This window comes from Notamacropus eugenii, chromosome 7 (genome assembly GCF_028372415.1).
Source record: "Notamacropus eugenii isolate mMacEug1 chromosome 7, mMacEug1.pri_v2, whole genome shotgun sequence".
Taxonomy (NCBI): Eukaryota; Metazoa; Chordata; class Mammalia; order Diprotodontia; family Macropodidae; genus Notamacropus; species Notamacropus eugenii.
The window spans coordinates 138,466,804-138,487,117 of NC_092878.1; the positions used below are offsets into that span (position 1 = coordinate 138,466,804).

General features: G+C 35.6%; 1 protein-coding gene across 4 annotated transcripts in view; it reads right to left on the bottom strand.

The window, feature by feature from the left end:
* Nucleotides 1–20,314, bottom strand: part of EMCN (endomucin) — a 154,690-nt gene that overhangs the window by 64,503 nt on the left and 69,873 nt on the right. For all 4 annotated transcript variants that reach the window (XM_072624229.1, XM_072624230.1, XM_072624227.1 and 1 more), the window contains exons 4-5: nt 15,068–15,142; nt 12,319–12,435 (exon numbers count right to left, since the gene is read on the bottom strand). In XM_072624229.1, coding sequence (XP_072480330.1) covers nt 12,319–12,435; nt 15,068–15,142 — 192 coding nt within the window. The remainder of the gene's footprint in view (nt 1–12,318; nt 12,436–15,067; nt 15,143–20,314) is intronic.

The following is a 20,314-nucleotide window of genomic DNA, read 5'->3' on the forward strand; positions in this document are numbered from 1 at the left end:
GCTAAACTGTTCCATTCCCCTGAAGCGATTACTTGGGCCCCCATTAGCACAGAATTCCAGCACATACCTTTGCACCAGCAGAGTATTACACTTTGTTACGTTGCCCTGCCCCACCACACCCATGTAATTCAAGTACCATCTGAATGAATCAGAATAACCCAAACACAGTCATTTATTTCCCACAGTCTCTACCTCAAAGTATAACTTCTTCTGTAGATGTTATTTATTTTGCTTTAGAATGAAAAGGGCTCTGATGTAGAGGAGAAAGTTGGAAAGAATGAGGGACTTTGAGGGAGAGATTATGAGTTCTGTCTTGTATTTGAGTTTGAGACGTCAATGGGATATTTGGCTTGAGAGAGTGAAAAGACAGACCTGTAACTGAGGAAAGAAACTAGGACTGTCCTTGTGTATATGTATAGAACATGTATATGTATATGTGTACGTGTATGTGTGTGTGTACATATAGAGATCTGGAAATCATAAGCATAAAGATAATAATTGGACAATGAGATCCACAAAAAGCATGCTATAAAAAGGCAAGAAAAGGAAGTCCAGGTCAGAGCTTTGTGGAACATCCATGGTTGTTGGGTATTTAAGATTAATGATCTGATGACGATGCAGCAAATGATCTTTTTGAGAAGAAGCAGTCAGGCACATAGAAGAAAATCCAGGAGAGAATAGTTATTAAAACCCATAGAGGAGAGGGTACAGAAGAGGAGAATTTGATCAGCAGTGTCAAATATTGAAGAAAACTCAAGAAGGAAAAAAAAAACATCACTAGATTGGACAAATAAAAGGCTGTACTCTAGAGATAATTTTCAGTTGGATGATAAAGGTGGAAGCCAGATTGTAGAAAGTTTAGAAGAGAAATGGAAAAAGAAATGGAGGCACTGATCATAGCTAACATTCTTAAGAAATTTATCTGGTAAGGAGAGGAGACGTCAAATAGCAGCTAGTGAGTATGGTAGACTCAAGTAAGGACTTTTCAATGATGGGGGAGGTTTTAGCACTTTTGTCGGTAGCAGTAAAGAAGCTATTAGACTGGAAGACACTGAAAGAAGGAGAGTGAAGAGGATGATGGGAATGATTTGCTAGAGAAGATGGGAGATGATGTTCTAAAGGTGCAAACTGATGGGTATGTTTCTTCTTTAATTATACAGCCAAAATTCTATTTCACGCCCTTATTACTTCTTGCGTGGACTATTACAATGGCCTTCTAATTAGTTGGCTTGTCTTACATCTTCCCCCACTCTCAGCCAATCTCTACCCAGCCACCTAAGCTATTTTTATAAAGCAGAGTTTAACCCATGTCACCACTGACACACTAAATGACAGTGGCTCTGTGACTCCAGGACCAAATATAAAATCCTCTGTTTAGCATCCACACTATTACTTCTTCATCATCATCATTGTCACAGCACATTTATAAAGTATATTAAGGTTTGCAAAACACTACAAATATTATCTCTTTTTACCCTCACAACAACCCTGAAGAGCTGGTGCTGTTTTTATCCTTATTTCACATAGGAGGAAACGAAGGTAAACAAAAGTAATGTTACTTGCCCATGGGCACACAGCTGGTGAGTGTCTGAGACAGGATTTGAACTCAGGTTTTCCTGACATCACATTCAATATTCCATCTACTGCACCACCTAACTGCTTCATCATTTGGATCCATCCTACCTTTACAATTGTCTACTTTTCCTCCCTCCATATACTCTACTGTTCATATAAAATGGCCTACTCATTGTTCCTCCTCAAACATGACACCCATTTCTCTTCTCTGAGACTTTGCTGTGACTATTCCCCATGCCTAGAATATTCCTGCTGACTTTGATTCTTGGTTTCTCTGGCTTCTCTTAAGACTCAGTTCAAATCCCTTCTTTTTATAGGAGGCCCAGCTGCTATTTCCTCTCTCCCCCCCCCCCACCCCCCAGATTACCCTTTCATCCTTGGTGTATATATCATTTATGTACTGAGAGAATTGTGGGAGTTAAGTGAACCACAATGACTCCATTTTGTAACTCAACATTGAATCTAACTCAGTTCTCTTTTTTATTCAATTATGGATCTAGTCCAATTTTTGTTTTGTGAGAAAAGTTTGATTATGAGAATTATAAGAAAACTTCCTTACATTGTTTGAACCTAGCCCTATGTGACTGGAAAACTGGACCACTTCTACCTGTTGCTCAGAGACCCTTATCTAAGGACCTAGGTTATGCTGACCAGAAATTCAGTCAGATCTGAGATTGATTCAAAGAGTTTTATCACAATTATACAGCTCATGCAACTCACACGTCTTATCAGGAGATTGGTCCTGTATTGGTCAATCCGTTATTATTTTTTTTTATTGAATCCAGGAACTTGTGTGAGGGGAGAGTGAAACGCACTTCCCTCCTGATTTCAGGGAGCTATATCTGTCTATTTTCCCTACTCCCAATCAAAAGAAACACCCAGTCTTTCCTCCAGTTGGAAATCTGATTACCTAATTAGCCGTTCTGCATTGTATCCTGTTTATTCCTATCCTTTAATGCATAAACATTTATCTCTACTTTTATTTGGAATCCAGCACCAAGTTGAGGAGACCTGGTCCTGATTTGGCATGCCACTGGTGTGCACTGCTTAATAAATTAATAATGCTCAGAAACTCAGATCTTTATTTCCTCATTATTTCAGATTTCACCCACCATAATTCCTAGCTCTTACATGATGTTTCCAACATCTGGATGTGGGCTCCTTGAGTGTAGGGATTACTATTATCTTTCTTTATATCATCAGTGCTGATCTGCATACATAACACATAGAAAACAACAAATGTTTGTTGACTAGGTCAAATAAATAATTTTGAAATTAATTTTTATTTGACTTTCCTGTGTTTCCTAAGTCAAGGTGTAAAGTTCAAACAGAAATGGTGGTCAATAAACTATACATAAGAATTCCTGTGGGCCTCATATTGACTTAGAAAGTCATTATCTGTATACATTATCTGTATTCTATTGTATGTTTATTTACTGTGTTAAATGCTTCCCAATTACATTTTAATCTGGTTCAGGCTGTACTTGGTGTGTTGAGGGCTATAATGCGGCCCAGGGGGCTGTGTGTTTGATAATTCTGTCATCTGGAAAAAGTCATAATTTTGTTTCCTCTTTGTTTATTTCCTTAATTTCTTTCCCCCTCATCTTATTACAATAGCTAGCATTTCTAGAATTTTATCAAATAATGGTGGTGACAAGAAAAATCTTTGCTCAGTCATTGATCTTATTAGAAAGGCCTCTAGCATTTGTCCATTATAGATCAGTCTAGCATTTGGTTTTACATAGATGCTATTTATTAGAGTAAAGATACTACTACATATATTTTTCAATGTATATGTATTATTTACTGTAGTATAATTTTAATATATTATGTAACCAAGAAAGGGAGTCAGTATAAATAATAAGCACTAAATAGTAAAATAATCTCATTGAAAACTCTAATGAAAGGGAATACCTTATAGCAATTTCTATAAGGACCAATGAATGAATGATTGACGAACAATTAAATAAATTCCTGAATGATTCAGAAAATCATTCATAAAAAAGACCAACAAGAGAGGAGAAAATTTTAAAAAATTATGATAATATCTTCAGAATAGTAAATTATATTAAAAGAATAACAGTCTCAGTCAAAAAGGTTGAGGTAGAAAAACTTCATGGGATAAATTTGAAAGATATCAAGATAAAATGAAAACATGAGATTTCAACATCAGGGCTATTGAACTTGAAGATCAAATATTCAGAAACAATCTGAGAATCATAAATCTTACAGAAAATACAGCTAAATAAAAATTCTAAATACTACTTTTTAGGAAGTCATGGAAGAAAATTGTACTGAAGTAGTAGAAACAGAAAGCAGAGTATATAATTGATAAGATTCACAAGTTCTTAGCAGAGAGAAATCCCAAATTTAGCTCTATCACTACCATTGTGATCAAACTCTAGATCTCTATCCCACTCTCCACTTCCCGGTCTTACCTTACCTTAACCTAGAACTGTGTCTACACACAAAATTAAATAGCAGATTCCAATACGCTTGAACTGTATTCACAATGAACTCTGCTTTACAGATTCATGAAACTAATTGGCTGATTCTCTCCTTGACTTCCATTCAGAGCTTCCATTTCATCTTTAATTGAAGGATATTATATATTGAAGGATATAATATACTTTATAACTTATTAATGTTTTTTGAGATTTCAGTCTTCTGAAGTTCAAATCCCTTTACTCCTTGTAAAATATGACTTCCTGATTCTAATGGGGGCACCCCCAGAGAATATTTTTGGAGTTCTAATGACTTATAAAATGTTTTATGAGTTAACTATAAACAGATCAGTAACACACAAGTTATACATTTCCCTAAAATATATGAATTTAAATAGAGAAATTAAAATAAGATGAACTTTGCACACTTGTCATCTGGCTCAGAGATTCAAATATACCCAACAAATGCAAACTGTGGTAAGCCTTGCTCATCCTCCATTTAGCGTCACATGTCTGGAACAAGGGAAACAGATTGCTTCCATTAACTCTGTGATCTTTCCACATCAAAATGTCTGCACCCTTGTTTGTGGAAAATAAGAACCAACTTCAATTAACCCCAAAGTTTAAACCAAATGTGTTTAGGGATTAAGGTAACTTGTGGAAAGAGGATAATTATGGATGGCCAAGCGTTTGGAAAATGCATGGTACCCTGTCTCTACTGAGTCAGAAAGACCATAATCTTTATTTCCTTTTTCTCCTCCCCTCCCTCCACTGTCCTTCCTTTTTCATTAATGTGCTTTGTAGGATACTATACAAGAAAGGATGAGAAATGGGCTTAAGAAGTGAGTTTAGCAACAAGAAGCAAACTTTTCTCTTTAGAGAAATAATTTTGACCCATTCTGTTTTCATCCAGAAAGCAATGAAATCTCCAAACCACTCTTAGCATTATTTCTAGTTCTAGACAATATGAACATCTGCATGTGAAACTGGACTGAGCTTTACCCTATTATTTTAAATGGAAGCAGCCCCAGTTACCCAGTTGTTGTTTTTCTTTACTCCAGCTCTTTGCTTTCTGGCATTTCTCTTTTCCTTGACCTTATACAAGTTCCAAATGGTTTCTCAGACACCACTCTCCAGCTTTTATAAAAAATTAGGAGAACAAAACACAAATATACATCTTCTACTTGGAAAGGTGCCACTTTGGAATTTCTAGGTAGATGTCTGTCTGCTGGGGGATGATTTTAAAAGTGGAATGGGAATAAAAACTGACTCAGTAGATCTTTGTCCAAAAGACTGTGCCCAAGTGGTATTTGACCAATACAAATGACTCTCAAGTAGAGTTTCATAGGATTCAGGTAAACAACCATAGATTTCCAAAAATTGTCAAGTCTCTACAGCCCCATTAAAAATGAAGCTTTATGAAGGATGGCTTTAGAGCTGAGAATCTACAAAGTAACACCAATGACTGATTGCTGATTTATTCTCCCCTGAATTTTTAATATGGGCACAATGGATCTTATATTAAAGTATGCTTAATGCTTACTGACCAGTGGTGGTTAAATGCAGTATTCATTTTCATAAGCCTCATTTTTTCATTGGTATGCTACTGCTTTCTAGATATGTCTAGACTCTGGTACATTGAGAAAGTCTGAAGTACCTTCTTGAATATTTTACATTTGTGAGAGCCCAACAAAAACTAGCCTGCGGTGACAGACAATAAACTGCATTTATACAGATACAGTGGGGCAGGTGAGGAAAAGCCAGGAATTGGGTTTATTATTTATAACTATTGTGGTAGAGTAGAAATAACAGCAGCAACAGAAATAATTTTAATAATAATAGCAATATTTGTATGGAACTTTAAGGTTTATTGTACATATGCTGTCTTACTTGGGCCTCACAATGATCCTGTAAGATAGGCAGCAAAGATGCTGAATTGGGAATCTGAGGAACTAGATTAAAATCCTGCCTATTACACTTGTCACTTTTGTGACCTGGGCTGGTCATTTCAACTCTCTGGCCTTCAATTTCCTCAGCTCCAAGATGATTTGGTTGTACTTGATGGCTTTGAAGATTCTTTCCATCTCTAAAATCTGAGATTAACAATTTGAGAATAACTCTAAAACTTGATTGTTTAAGTTTAATTTTAAGTGGAGCTCTAAGATGAAGGGCCTGGTTTAATGGATTTTATAGAATGTAAATTTTTGGGATGGGCAGGGAGAATTAAAGTTCTTTGGGTCATATCATAACTACTGAGATGAAGTTTTTTAACTCAGTAATTCTATTCTTTCCCTAACTGGACCAAGGAAATACACAATTGGGAGAAGATACTGAGGAAAGGAAGTGAAGTAATTTTCTTTTCTGCCAGAAGAACAGGTCTGAATAGATTTGAAGGAAATGTTTCATCCTGTATATCAATTGAACTGACTCCCATTTCTAACAGGAAGATATCATTTGGAGCCCCAGCTCTGGATCATGACTCACTTGTTTCAGTTGAATACTTTTTCTAATACACTCCCCTTCACATACACACACACACACACACACACACACACACACACACACACACACACACGCATTTGCTTTCTTTCCTTCCTACTACCCTCTCTTCTATGCAATGAATGTAAAATGAAAAATAAAATGCTCATAACAAATATGCGTAGTCAATCAAATCAATTTCTCATTGACCATATAAAAAGATCTATCTATGTCTTGTTCTGTATTTTGAGTCCATTCCCTCTCTGTCAGGATATAGAGAATGCTTTTTCTTCAGTTCTCTGGAATAATAGTTTATCATTGTATTGACCAAAGTTCTGAAGCCCTCACATTTCATTATCATCAGGTAATCAGGGCTTTAGTTGAACAGCATTGGTTTTAGGATTAGAACTCCTGGATTTGAGTCCCATCCTTGGCATTTACTAGCACTATAACTATGGGCAAGTCATTCCATCTCTAACCCTGAGTTTCCTGATTTGGAAAATGAGGATGATACAAACTTCATAGGGCTTTCAGGGGGAAAGTACTTTTCCACTCTTAAAGGTATAGAAAAAAATGTGCTATTATTTTAATTACCTTTTCCACACAACTTCCAAGTTATTGTTTTTAAGCCTGGAACATTTATACCATTTTTTTTATAGTGAGTCATTCAAGATTGGAGTCTGCTTTAGGACTGAAATTCCTCAATATCTGCCTACTTACATGGGTCTCTGAGCCCACCGAGAGGGCCCTGAGATTTCAGTTCTATTTTCTTCCATATAAATGGGAGAGGGGTGTTTCACTAGTCCTAATCTCACACACGCATGGGATCCTAGTAGGTAAGCATTGAGAAATTTTTGTCTGCCAGCAGAAATAGCTTTCTAATAACTTGTTACCTTCATATTCTGGAATATATCACTTGTCACCCATCTATATCCCTCTTTCCTCAAACTGCTTAAAATTCACTGCCCCCAAGGAGCCTTCCCTGACTAAAGTCCATGATGCTCTTCCACTGATCATTGCTTTTAGGTGTCTCTGTAACTAGTTATACATGTGTTCCCTTCCCCTGTTTATTTTCTCAGTATAATAATTGATAAAGAACCATTTTTTTCCTCCTAGACATAGAATTAAATTTTTTGTAGGAAAGAACATTGGACCAGAAGTAAGCAGAAAAACCACTGCACTTCTTTGGGATTCAGAATTCCGTATGCTAAATGGGAGTGCTAATGCCTACCTATGAGGATATGCCCTGTTATGAGCATGAAGTGAGATTTGACAATTCCTAAGGAAGAACCAAACCTTTTACTTTTCATGTAACCCTCCTCACTGTGGTTGACAATGGTGAATGCTTAATAAATGCTGTTGAATAATCTATTAAAGTGAATTTTTGTGTTATAAACCACTATTGATGAGAGAAATGCACATTAACACAACTCTGAGCTTCTACCTCATACCTGTCAGATTAGCTAGTAGGATAGAAAATGAAAATGGTAAATGTTGGAGGGAACTGTGGGAAAATTAAAACACTAGTGTACTATTGGTGAAGTTGGATATTGATTCAACCAATCTGGAAAACAATTTGGAACTATGCCCAAAGGGCTATAAAACCACACATACCCTTTGATCAAGAAATACCACTACTAGGTCTACATCCCAAATAGATAAAAAAACACAACAAAAAGAAGAGACCCATGTGTACAAAAATATTTCTAGTAGTTTTTTTTTTTTAGTGGTGGCAAAGAATTGAAAATTGAGGGCACGTCCATCAACTGGGGAATGGCTGAACTATTGTATATGATTGCGATGGAACACTACTGTGCTTTAAGGAATGGTGAGTAGGATGCTCTCTGAAAAAAACATGGAAAATCTTACAGGAACTGAAGGAAAGTGAAACCAGCAGAACCAGGAGAGCATTGCATACAGTAACAGCAACATTATGATCTTCTATGAATAACTTGGTTATTATTAGCAATACACTGATTCGAGAAAATTCAGTAGTACTGTCCATCTCCAAAGAAAGAACTGATAGAGCTCACATGCATAGCAAGGTATCTTTCCTTTACTTTCTTCATTTTTGGGGAGTTTTTTTTGTCTGTATTTTCTTTCACAGAATGACAAAATGGAAACATATTTTGCATGACTACACATGTATAGCCTATGTAAAATTACTTGCCTTTTCAATGCGGGGGGGTTGAGGAAAGGGAAGGAGAGAATTTATAATCCAAAATTTAAAAAAGAATGTTAAAATTGTTTTTACTTGTAATTGAAAAAATAAAATATGAAGTAAGATTTTAAAAAGTGATTTTTTAAACTCAATTCTCATCTGCAAAATAGTGATGATCCAGGTTTGGGGGCTTTGAACATAACAAAAACTTTTAGAGTATCCTAATATCTTCCCCAAATCATCTTCACATAGGTTCTGTATTCCTCTGTTAAATTTAATCTACTTGAGGAGAAGATTATCTTTTTGCATTTTTATGTCCAATAGCTCACATACTTCCTGGTGCTTAATCAATGCTTGTTTATGAATTCATCCAAAATGAACCATATTGTACCTGTTCATAGGAAATATGGTCTAGTGAACATGGGCAAAAAGGGACAGAAATGGAAACTCTTTAGTCTGATCTACATATTATTTTTTAAAATGCTAGACTAGCTGAATTTAAATAAATACACTTAAAGGTCAATGAATCCATTTCCCCTCCTGAAATGTCTTTATAGATGTAAACTATTATTTTAAAATAATAATAAGTAGCATTCAACCCATAGGTAAGTACATAATAATGCTTATGCAATATAATTCATAGAAATTGGAGTACCATCAAAAGATGTTATACACATATGTACATATATACGTATATATGCATGTATATATAATTCAAATCTTAGTCGTTTTAAATCAATGCTTATATTTGGTGCAAAGTATTACTATTTGACACTGACATTATATGTAGATACCACTGAGATATTCAAAAATTATGTTATTGTTAGAGCATCATCGACTAAAGAATTCCTTTTGATTAGTGATGCATCATTCGTTGGTGCTTTGCAATGAGTAATTAACTCATGCAAAAACTTTATATGGTAGATGTGGTTTCCATTCCAGTGACATCTATGGCATTTCTTCTTCACTACAGTTGTCAACTACCTATCCTAGGAATCTAAATATCATTTAAACTTTTTTCCAATTATAGTTTTCTAGAAGTATAGAGCAGTTATTGTAAACTGTAACTGAAAGATCAGTGGACTGAGAGTCAAGAGACCTACCTTTTAGTCCTGTAATGGAGAGTAATGAACCTGGAGTCATAGGACCCAAGTTTAAATTTTGGCTCAGCTAGGTAGGATAGTGGATAGGACAATGGACTTGGAGGCAGGACTACTGAATTGAAATTCTACTTCAGAATCTTACTAGATGAGTGATCTTAGGTGTGAACCCCTCTGTACTACTGTTTCCTCATCTGTAAGATGAACGGGTTGAACTCATTGAATTCTAAGGTCCTTTCCAGCTCTATATCCATGACCATATGATTTGATGACCAGTGTGACTTTAGAAAAGTCATATCACTCTGTCTCCTTATTTCCTTATCTGTAAAATGAAGGACTGGATTATATGATATTTAAGGTCCTTGTCATTTCTAGATCTATTATTCTCTGACTGGAGGGGTCAGGCTAAATGTCCTCTAAGTTACCTTATGCCTTCGGGATTCTCTGATCCTTTGATCTTCACAGCAATAGAAAGCAAGAATGACAAAACAAAGGACAAGTAAGGAAATATAAGGACTGGTTTGTTGTTCAGTCATTTTTCAATCATGTCTCACCCTTTGCGACCCCATTGGGGGTTTTCTTGGCCAAGATACTGGAGTGATTTGCCATTTTCTTCTTCAATTCATTTTATAGTTGAGGAAATTGAATTACTTAGTTAAATTACTTGCCCATGGCCATACTGCTAATAGGTGTTGGAGGCATGAGTGTTCCTGACTCCCGGCATGGTTTTCTATTCACTGTGCCACCTAGCTAGCTGCCCTCACCACTTACTTAACCTAACTAGAGACTGGCCAAAATCAGAAGGAAGTGGACTTCAATCATCAGATCTGTAGAGGAAGGCTAGATCTACAAATGTTTTGCAGTCAGGCAAACACAAAGAGTAGCCTCCTGCTACCACCAGCTTTAATCATTCCATCTGTCATTTTGACTCTTCAACATTGTTCTACTAGATGTGTGAGAGAAAGGGGACCTTAATGATAAAATTAGTGGCATTTATTGAAAAATACTTTATATATATCTCATTTGATTTTTACAATAACCCTGGGAAATAGGTGCTATTATTATCTTCATTTTATTGAAAAGGAAACTAAGGCAGGCAGGAGTTAAGGGACTTAGGATCATACAGCTAGTGTCTGAGGTGGGATTCAAACTGAGGTCTTGCTGACTCCATGTCTGTTGTTCTACTCAATTACCGAGCTGTTCAATAACCCAAGAAGGCTCAATGTTTGATCATTTTACAGGTTTGCTATACTGGTATCCTCAGATTGAGTCCATGGTCATCAGTGAGAACACTGAAGGCAAAACCAGATATATACTGGGGGATGTCTGCCATGGAATTAGTTACATATATACTGTTTCCCCCAATAGGAGAGCTGAATGAGGATCTGAATGGCTTAATAAGGTGGCAGATAGAAAAGGAGGACAGTAGCTATCTCATCTCTTTTATCTTGCCAGGAAATCTGTAGGTTATCAAGGGATCAAATTTTCTTTCATTTATTAAGGAATAGTTCTATGTGGGGATATGTTTTTAAGCCACTTGAAGAGCAGTTATTTTAACATATGTCAAAGAGCTACATAGATGTGGCTGACCTCAAATAGGTTACTTAGAAGACAAAAAAGGAGGCAATCCCTTTAAAGTACATACATTCTACTAGGGGATGATAAGAAGTTTATAAAAATTCTTTCATATGTATATACTGCACATATACATAAATGTTTCTCTCTATATGTACATATATACATGCATATACAGTGTATCAACTTATACACTATAAACTGAGATAGAGAGATAGGAATAAATAGGTAGATAGATATATCAATAGCTACATGTGGATAGATAGATAGATAGATAGATAGATAGATAGATAGATAGATGGATAGATATAGATAGAGAGATCTCACAATACACAGTGATTTTCAGGGCATGGTGAGGAACACTAACAATCTGGGTAATCAATAAAAGCCTCTTCAAAGAGCTGACCTTTCAATTGAGTCTTGAAAGGAGCTAATGATTCCAAGAGATAGAAATCCATGGAGAATTTCAGATATAGGGTATGGAAATGGGTGACAGAATGTTATATGCAGGGAATGACAAATAGGCCAGTTTGTATAAAACTTAGAGTATATTATAGGGAGTAAGATGTAGTTAACCTAAACATAAACTGGATGCAGATTGTGAAGGTTGTAAATTCTGGGAACGATGAAGTTGACCCTAAAGGCAATTGGGAGCCATTGAAACTTCTTGAGCAAGGCAGTGACATGGTCAATCCTGCTCTTTGTGAATGTTACTTTTGAACTTCATTCCTTTTTGTTCTCTCATAGGATGACATAGGTTCCAGTCCTGTGGACAGTAGTCGGTCTGGAGGCCCTGTTCTTCTACTCTTCTGAAAGTTTTCTCTCCTCCTAGTCTTTCCAAATGATTTCAAAATTGTAGTTCATCACTGGGGCATAGTGGCTATTCTGTCTATGATCCCTCTGCTTATGCTAACACTAAGGCTTCAAGGTTTATGCAGAAAAGTCATCATGGTTCAAAGCATCAACACACATCCCCATTACTTACTGCTCTTGTTACTGCTTTGTGTGGTTGACACGGTACTCTGAAATTGATGATCTGAACTTTGTAGGCTTGTGGTTTTGGAAGCATTACTTGGTCTCTCAGTTTGGGAAGTTCCTCTTTCTGCAAAGAAAATAAATATGTTTTAATAATATCACGAAGTTTTTTTTGTTAATGTTAATATTAAAAATCATCTCAGGTCAAAAGCTGGAAATCTGAGTTATTGAATCAGGCATTTTGGTGTTAGCTAATCAATGACCCAGTGCATTTGATTACTGACAATGCTGGTTCATCTACTTATTTCTACCATCTTGACAACAAAGGCATTTGAAAAAATCAGACCTCTGGGCAGTCAGATTGGTTCCAAAGCCCCTGGTTCTGTGATTTATATTTGTATCTATAGCTCTAGGGTCCTTAGAGGCCACTGAGTTTAACCTCATTCATTTGACAGATGAGGAAATGGAAACCTGTAAAAGTTATGTTACTTGCCCAAGGTCATACAGATAATAAGAAGTAGCAAAGCTGGTATTGGAACTCAAGGTCTTTGATTCCAAATCCATTTCCCTTTCTATTATACCAGGTCTGGAGGTATGTGAATGTAACATTTCAAGAAGTGAAATATCTCCAAATTATGAACATCATGTTATGGGAACTAGAGGTGATTGGGAGTGATTCTAAAGTTTCAATATTTGGTACTTTGGAGAATGATGTTCCTATTGACAAAAGAAAGCTTGGCAGGAATGGAAGAGAAGATGATCTCTAATTTAGACATGCTGAGTTTGAGCTGACAATGGAATAACAAGCTAGAAGTGCCTAGCAGGTGTTGGAAATGTGTAGAGCCTGGGCAAAAGAGGTTCATTTGAAAGGAATCTGTGTGGGGGCAGTTAGGTTGTACAACTGATGTAGTACTGGCCCTGGAGTCTGGAGGACCTGAGTTCAAATCTTGACTCAGACACTTCTTATCTGTGTGACCCTGGGCAAGTCACTCAACCCTGATTGCCTCCAAAGATAAAGAAAAGAAAAAAAAGAAAATAATTTATATGGCTATGACTTTTGAAATTGTAAGAGTGGGTTGAGGTCTTCAAAGGAAAGAGTAAAAAGAGGAGTCAGGGCTCAACAGTGAGATGAATACTAGATGTCTCTATTTGAGGCAGGAGGAAGAAATGATCCCCTGGAGAATTAGGAAAATAGAAACTGTTGCATAGGAGCTTATTTTCAATAAAAAAGAATGGTGGGTTAACAGGATTAAATAATGATGAGTAGCCAAAGGAAATTAAGGGTGAGATATGACTCTGGGAGAAAATGATTTTATGGATTATTTTTGTTTTTATTTTACAAGTAAAGTTTAATTTTTAATTTAAAAAATGTTTTTATTTTCTCTTTGTGATTGAATTCTTTATGATTAAGTATTCAATCTTTTTGTATGTATATATATCTTATCTATATGTATGTATATATACCTTAATAATTATTAAAGTATTAATTATGTATATAAGATAATAATATATGTATAAATATACATATACAAATAAGGTAATAATATATACATATAAGGTACATATTCATATAAGGTACATACACATACAGGTTTGCATACATATAAGTTAATAATATATGTATAAGTATACATATATATGTATATATACACCAATCTATATATGTATATATATATTTTAATAATAATAAAAATAATAACATTCTCTGGAGATATCCCTTAATGAAACAGACTGCACACACCTATGACCAAGGCTGATGGTGATTAAGAAATCATAGGAAGTTATTCATGCCTTTCAATCAATCGGTATGTATTTTTTTAAGTTTTAGCTCTGTTCCAAGCGCTGTGCTAGACTCTGGTCATACCAGTATAAAAGCAAGATAGTCCCTATCCTGAAGGAGTTTCTGCTTAGATAAGAAAATATATATGTGGTAAGTTCATACTAAATTCACATGAAGGAGGGATAAACCAGTCCAGTCCAGAAACAATAAGTCAAAGCTCCTATTCCTGATCTGAGGGGACTGGACCTGTGGAGTCCCTGTATTTCCAATTCAGGTAAGATAAAAAGACTCAGTCCAAAAAGGAAGATAAATAGGAAAAAAGGGTAAGGAGGAAGAAAGAAGAGAAAGAAAAGAAAGGAAAAGAAAGAAAGGGAAAGAAAAGAAAGGAAAAGAAAGAAAGGGAAAGAAAAGAAAGGAAAAGAAAGAAAGGGAAAGAAAAGAAAGGAAAAGAAAGAAAGGAAAAGAAAAGAAGGAAGGAAGGAAGGCAGGAAAGAGAGAAGGAAGGGATGGAATGAGGATGGGAAAGGAAGTAAAATGAAGGAAACTTGGAAGAAAAAGCAAGATGGAAGGATGGAAGGAAAGAAGGAAGTAAGAAACATGAAATGCCAGAGGGAAGCAGAATCTAATAATAAGGCATAGTAATATAGAAAATAATTCAGAGAAAATAATAAGCAAGCAGACTCATCTCAAAAAGCATAGCTATCTGGGGCTATCTTGTGTAGGGGTAAACATAGTTGCACACCTAAATAATCATTAACTTCATTACAATTTAGTATTAATTGATGTAGTTATAACAAAGTTAAATTTTCTTTTAGAAGTCGGTGAAGCATTAGTATATTTTAGAGATGTTTCTATCTGAGCTTGCTAAAACAAAGCCAATCTGATATTTAGAGGGTTAAACTTCAGTTATCTAGAAAAGTAACCTCTATAGAACAGCTCATTTGCTATTGATGCTGGATAAATGAGATGTGCCACCTACCTGTCTTTGCGACTGTTGAGACAAATGAGGACTTTGTAGAAATCGTAGGCATTGATGATGGTTCTTTGAGTGTTCCTATTTTGATGAGATAAATGGCATTATTATTATTAACCACCATTCTCCTCATACCTGTCAAGAGAATAATCAAATGCAAGTGGAGATTGGGAGTGGGCGGGAGTCATCCTGCAGAGGTGTTCTCTAAGCATTCAAACTACAGAGATTTTCCTTATTTCCTAGCACCTTTCCTTAGTGAATAGGGACTCCAGAATTCCTAGTTTTCTCAGCAATTGGCTGTTTCACTTACCGATCCATATTATTGGTATGTTTCCCAACCATACCCTGTCTTTATTTCACAGTAGACTCTTAGCTAAAGAGTTTACATACCACAATGTCATCAAAGAGGCAGAAAATAATATGAACGGAGAGCATAAAGAAACATTTTCCTAGGGAAGGGGGATTCAATTCATAGGCCCATATATTTAGAGATAGATTGGGACTTTAGTGATTGGTCTAATCTAACTCCTTAACTTCACAGAAGAAGAAGCAGGTTTTAAGTGAATTTCTGAAATAAAATAAGCAATTGTGAACATTCAAATCCAGCCTGACTGAACCCAGTCCAGTAATCTTTCCACTGTACTAGTCACTTCTCAGCAATTGCAATGATACTTATTAAGGGTCTAATAAATACTACTCCACCTACTACGTACAGGTGAAAAAGAAAAAAATGGTTTGCTAGGATCTGGAAATGATGTGCATACTTCTCAGGATGCAAGAATTCTTAGAATTCATCTGGTTCTTTCAGTTGTAAAAGTAAGATGAGTGTAAAAATTAACCAATGAAACTATCCAGCTCTACATCTTTGGGATGAAACTAATAAACATTTTTACCTTCTTACTCTGAAGAAGCTCTAAATGATTAGACAATAGGAGATGATCTGGGGAGTAGTGGATAGAATACTGGACTTGTAATCATGAAGACCTAGGTTCAAAGTTCACATTTGATATTTACTAACTGTGGGACCATGGACAGCTCAGTTGCCTTCTCTAATCTTCCATTTCCTCTCTAAATTGATGATAATAGCATCTGTATTATTACAGGACTCTTAGGGGTTTCAAATGATGTATTTTATAGAAAGTACTTCACAAATTTTAAAAGACTCTAAATAATTTATTATTATAATTAATTATATTTCTATTTATCAGACATTTATTTATATTATTATTAATTTATAATTGCTTTTAATTGGCAAAAATCAGACTGATTTTAGATAACATTATTCCAAAAATAAAATATGAAGATATGATATCTTGGAATGCCGGAAGTTATTGTTGAGATCCAGTTTCTTTCTTTTTTTTCCTTTTTCTTTTTTTTTTTTTTTGGATTCTTAACCGGGGGCGGGGGGGAGAATCAGTGAACTTTTTTTTTAATGTTCATTTTATTTATTTTTAATGTTCTACAATCACTACCACAAAACTTAGATTTTTTTTCCTCCTACCTATCCCCCACCACTCCTCTCTCTCCCCAAGATGGCATACAGTTCTATATAGGATCTACAAATACATTCCTATTGAATACATTTTCACTATGATCATGCTGTGTAGAAGAACTAAAATAAATGAGAGAAATCACATAAGAAACCAAAACATAATACACACACACACAAATGATCTCTACATTCTGTGATTGAATTCCATAGTTCTTCCTCTGGATGTGGAAGGCATTTTGCCTTAGAAGATCAATTGGATTTTTTTTTTTATGTCCTTGCATTGCTATGAAGATCCAAGTCTACCAGAAAAAACTCTCACATACTGTGGTCATTGCTGTGCACAAAGTTCTCCTGGTTCTGCTCCTTTCCCTCGGCATCAGATCCTATAAGTCTTTCCAGGCCTCTCTGAAGTCTTCTTGTTCATCATTTCTTATAGCACAATAGTATTCCATTACATTCATATACTATAATTTATTCAGCCATTCCCCCAGTTGATGGTCATCCCCTCGATTTCGAGTTTTTGGCCACTACAAAAAGTGCTGTTATAAATATTTTTATACGTGTGGGACCCTTTCCCATTTTCATTATGTCTTGGGGTTACAGTCCTAGAAGCGATATTGCTGGGTCAGAAGGTATTCATATTTTTGTAGCCCTTTGGGCATAATTCCAAATCACTCTCCACAATGGTTGGATGAGCTCACAGCTCCACCAACAATGAATTAGTGTTCTAACTCTCCCGTATCCTCTCCAACATTTATCATTTTTCTGTTCTGTCATGTTTGCCAATCTGATACCTCAGAGTTGTTTTGATTTGCATCTCTCTAATCAAAAGTGATTTAGAAAATTTTTTCATATGATTATAGATATCTTTAACTTCTTTCTCTGAAAATTATCTGTTCATATCCTTTGACCCTTTATCAATTGAAGAATGACTTGTATTGTTATACATTGAGATCCAGTTTCTTAATAGAGTTCTTCAAGGATGCTCTCATTCAATCTGTAGAAGATAAGCCTGCACTCCCACACTTTTAATTTAATTATAAAACTATTATTCAATCTACCTGGCCATCTAGGTGGCTTATTGTAGATGGAATCAGGAAGATCTGAATTCAAATCCAGCCTCAGATACTTACCAACTATGTAACCCTGGGTAAGTCACTTAAACCGTGTCCCTCAGATAATAATAGCGCCTCCCAGGATTAGTCAGAGGATCAAATGAGATAATTATTTATCACTTAGTATAGGGTCTGGCACATAGTAAAGGCTTAACAAATGCCTATTTTCTTACTTTCCTTCATTTTTGTTACAAAAGAAGAACAGTACAGTTCTACAGTTTCTATTTTAACTCCATCAAACAACAGGATTATAAGGAAGAGATGACAATGATAATGGTGGCTTTGATGATGATGATGCTGATGCTGATGATGACAACCTACACCTGCATGGCATTCATATCTCTTTTTTTTTCATTCGATTCCTCTAAAAGTCTTTAAGACATGACTGAATAAGTTATGGTATATGATTGTTGTGGAATAGTACTGTGGTATAAGAAATGCCGAGTTCAAGGATCTTAGAAAAAACATGGACATATTTACAAGAAATAATGAAAAATAAAATGAGTGGAACCAAGAAGGACACTGTATACAGTAACAGAGATATTGTTTTAAGATGATCTTGGAGCAAATGTTATTTTGCCTATTATAAATATCCAAATTAACTACAAAAGACATATGAAGGAAAGTGCTATCTGCATCCAGACAAAAAGTTGATAAATAAAAGTCTGTACAGAATAATTTTATGCACACACACATTTGTGTCTAATGGTGGCCATCCCTATGGGATAGGGGGAGGGAAAAAAAAGAAATTTACACGTAAACTTTGTTGGATATTGGAAAGGAACAGCAAGTTATATGTAGTAGATTTGCAATTCCATGTACTATTGTCTTTTTTACTATACTGTTATGAAAATGCTTGTTTTATTCTATAAATAAAAAGTAAAACAAATCTTAAAAGATGAAAGTCTTTAAGACAGACATTTTATAGATACGGAAACTAAGTCATAGATGAGTTAAATTAATTCTTGAAAATTCTACAGCTAGTAAGTGACAGACATGAACTCAGTTTTCTGATGACACATTAAGTTCTCTATCCCCTCAGGTCATACAAAAGCACATAATACTTATTCTTCATATGTAATATCTCTCTGTCTCTGAAACACTTGCCTGCTCTCTACCCTCCAGAAAGATGTCACTTTCTTTCTTGCATAGCAGGATGAAGTCTTGATTTTCTCTAAGTATTGAAGTCCCTAAAAGCAAATCAGCTCAAACCCCATGGAGATGCTAATGAGGTGATGAGAATGGAGAAATCCCTTGGTTCCAGCATATGCCTTGGTTTTTGGCTACATAGGAGCAAATCAATGCAATGGATCACAAAGGTTGAACATTTCACACTTCTCTCACGAGGCAGCCTTTACCATTGGCAAGAAAAATGCAAAACTAATGAATAAGTTTTAGTTTTCAAATAAAGATCAAAAGCTTTGGCAGTTACAAAAAATATATACCTTTGGATTGTTAACTAAGCCAATCTGATTAGGAGGTCTTTGAAGAAAGATCAGTGGGAAACCATAGAGTTTCCATTTTTATAATCCCTTTCCTTCCTCCAAACTCACATTGACCAAAGGAATGGCCTTGTTGTATTTTCAAAATCTCATTCCTGAGAGCTTCCAATCCCTCCTGGATCAATGGAATCCTAGCTATGATTTCTCTGAATCCTTTGAATCAGATTATCTGAAATCTGGAGTGTATTTCAGATTGAGATTGACTTTCCTTTTCTTATTTTTTTTGTCCCAAATACTAAAATGGGAGAGTTCCTTTGACCTGAGGTCCAAACGATTTCCATCTTGATAAGTTTTTACCTGTTGGCAAGACAAGAATCAGGTGTAAAATAAGAAGTAACGGAAGGAAACATGCCTTCATAAAGCATGCTTGGGGACACTCCCTCTTAGTGATCATGTCAGAGATGATGAATCAGCAAAAGAGACCGAAAATGACATCACTTACAGATGATGCTTAGTTATATATAAGGAAGGTTTAGGAGGGAGCATGTGCTGCCATTTATCCAAATATAAGGTTTCTTTTGGACATTGAAGTTTAAGTCAATAAAAAGGAGTTTTTACCACATCTCAGCTCAAGCACCACCTCCTCCAACAGATGTTTCTCCACACTTTCCCCATTGCCTTATATTTATTTGGTGCATGTCTATTTTGTATAAGCCTATATGTGTATATGTTGTCTCCTCTGATGAAACATGAGCTTCTGGAAGGCTAGGATGATTTTATTCATGTACTTGTATTGCCAGTGAAAATCCAGTGCCCATCATACAGTAAGTGGCTAATACATGTTTATTGATTGATTTCCTCAGAAACCTGTGAGGTTTATAGATACATTATCATTTCTATTTTATAGCTTAGTGTAATAGTAAGTACCTCAATATACATGGGGAGGGAGCTGCTATCTTAGATCTGCATTCATAAAAGGAAAGGCAACTTTTGAGGAGTTAACAATCACTTTAATCAAGCACATATATCATTCCTTTAACCAAGCACATATATCATTCACCTTGTTCAGGGGAGGCAGCACTTTGACCTTCAAAGAAAATGCAGAGAAATCAAAGATCAACAGACATGGCTTCCTCTCTCTGAATTCAACAGACAGTCTAACTGTCTGATCATAATTAGCAGAAGGGCTAGCACTAACACTTGG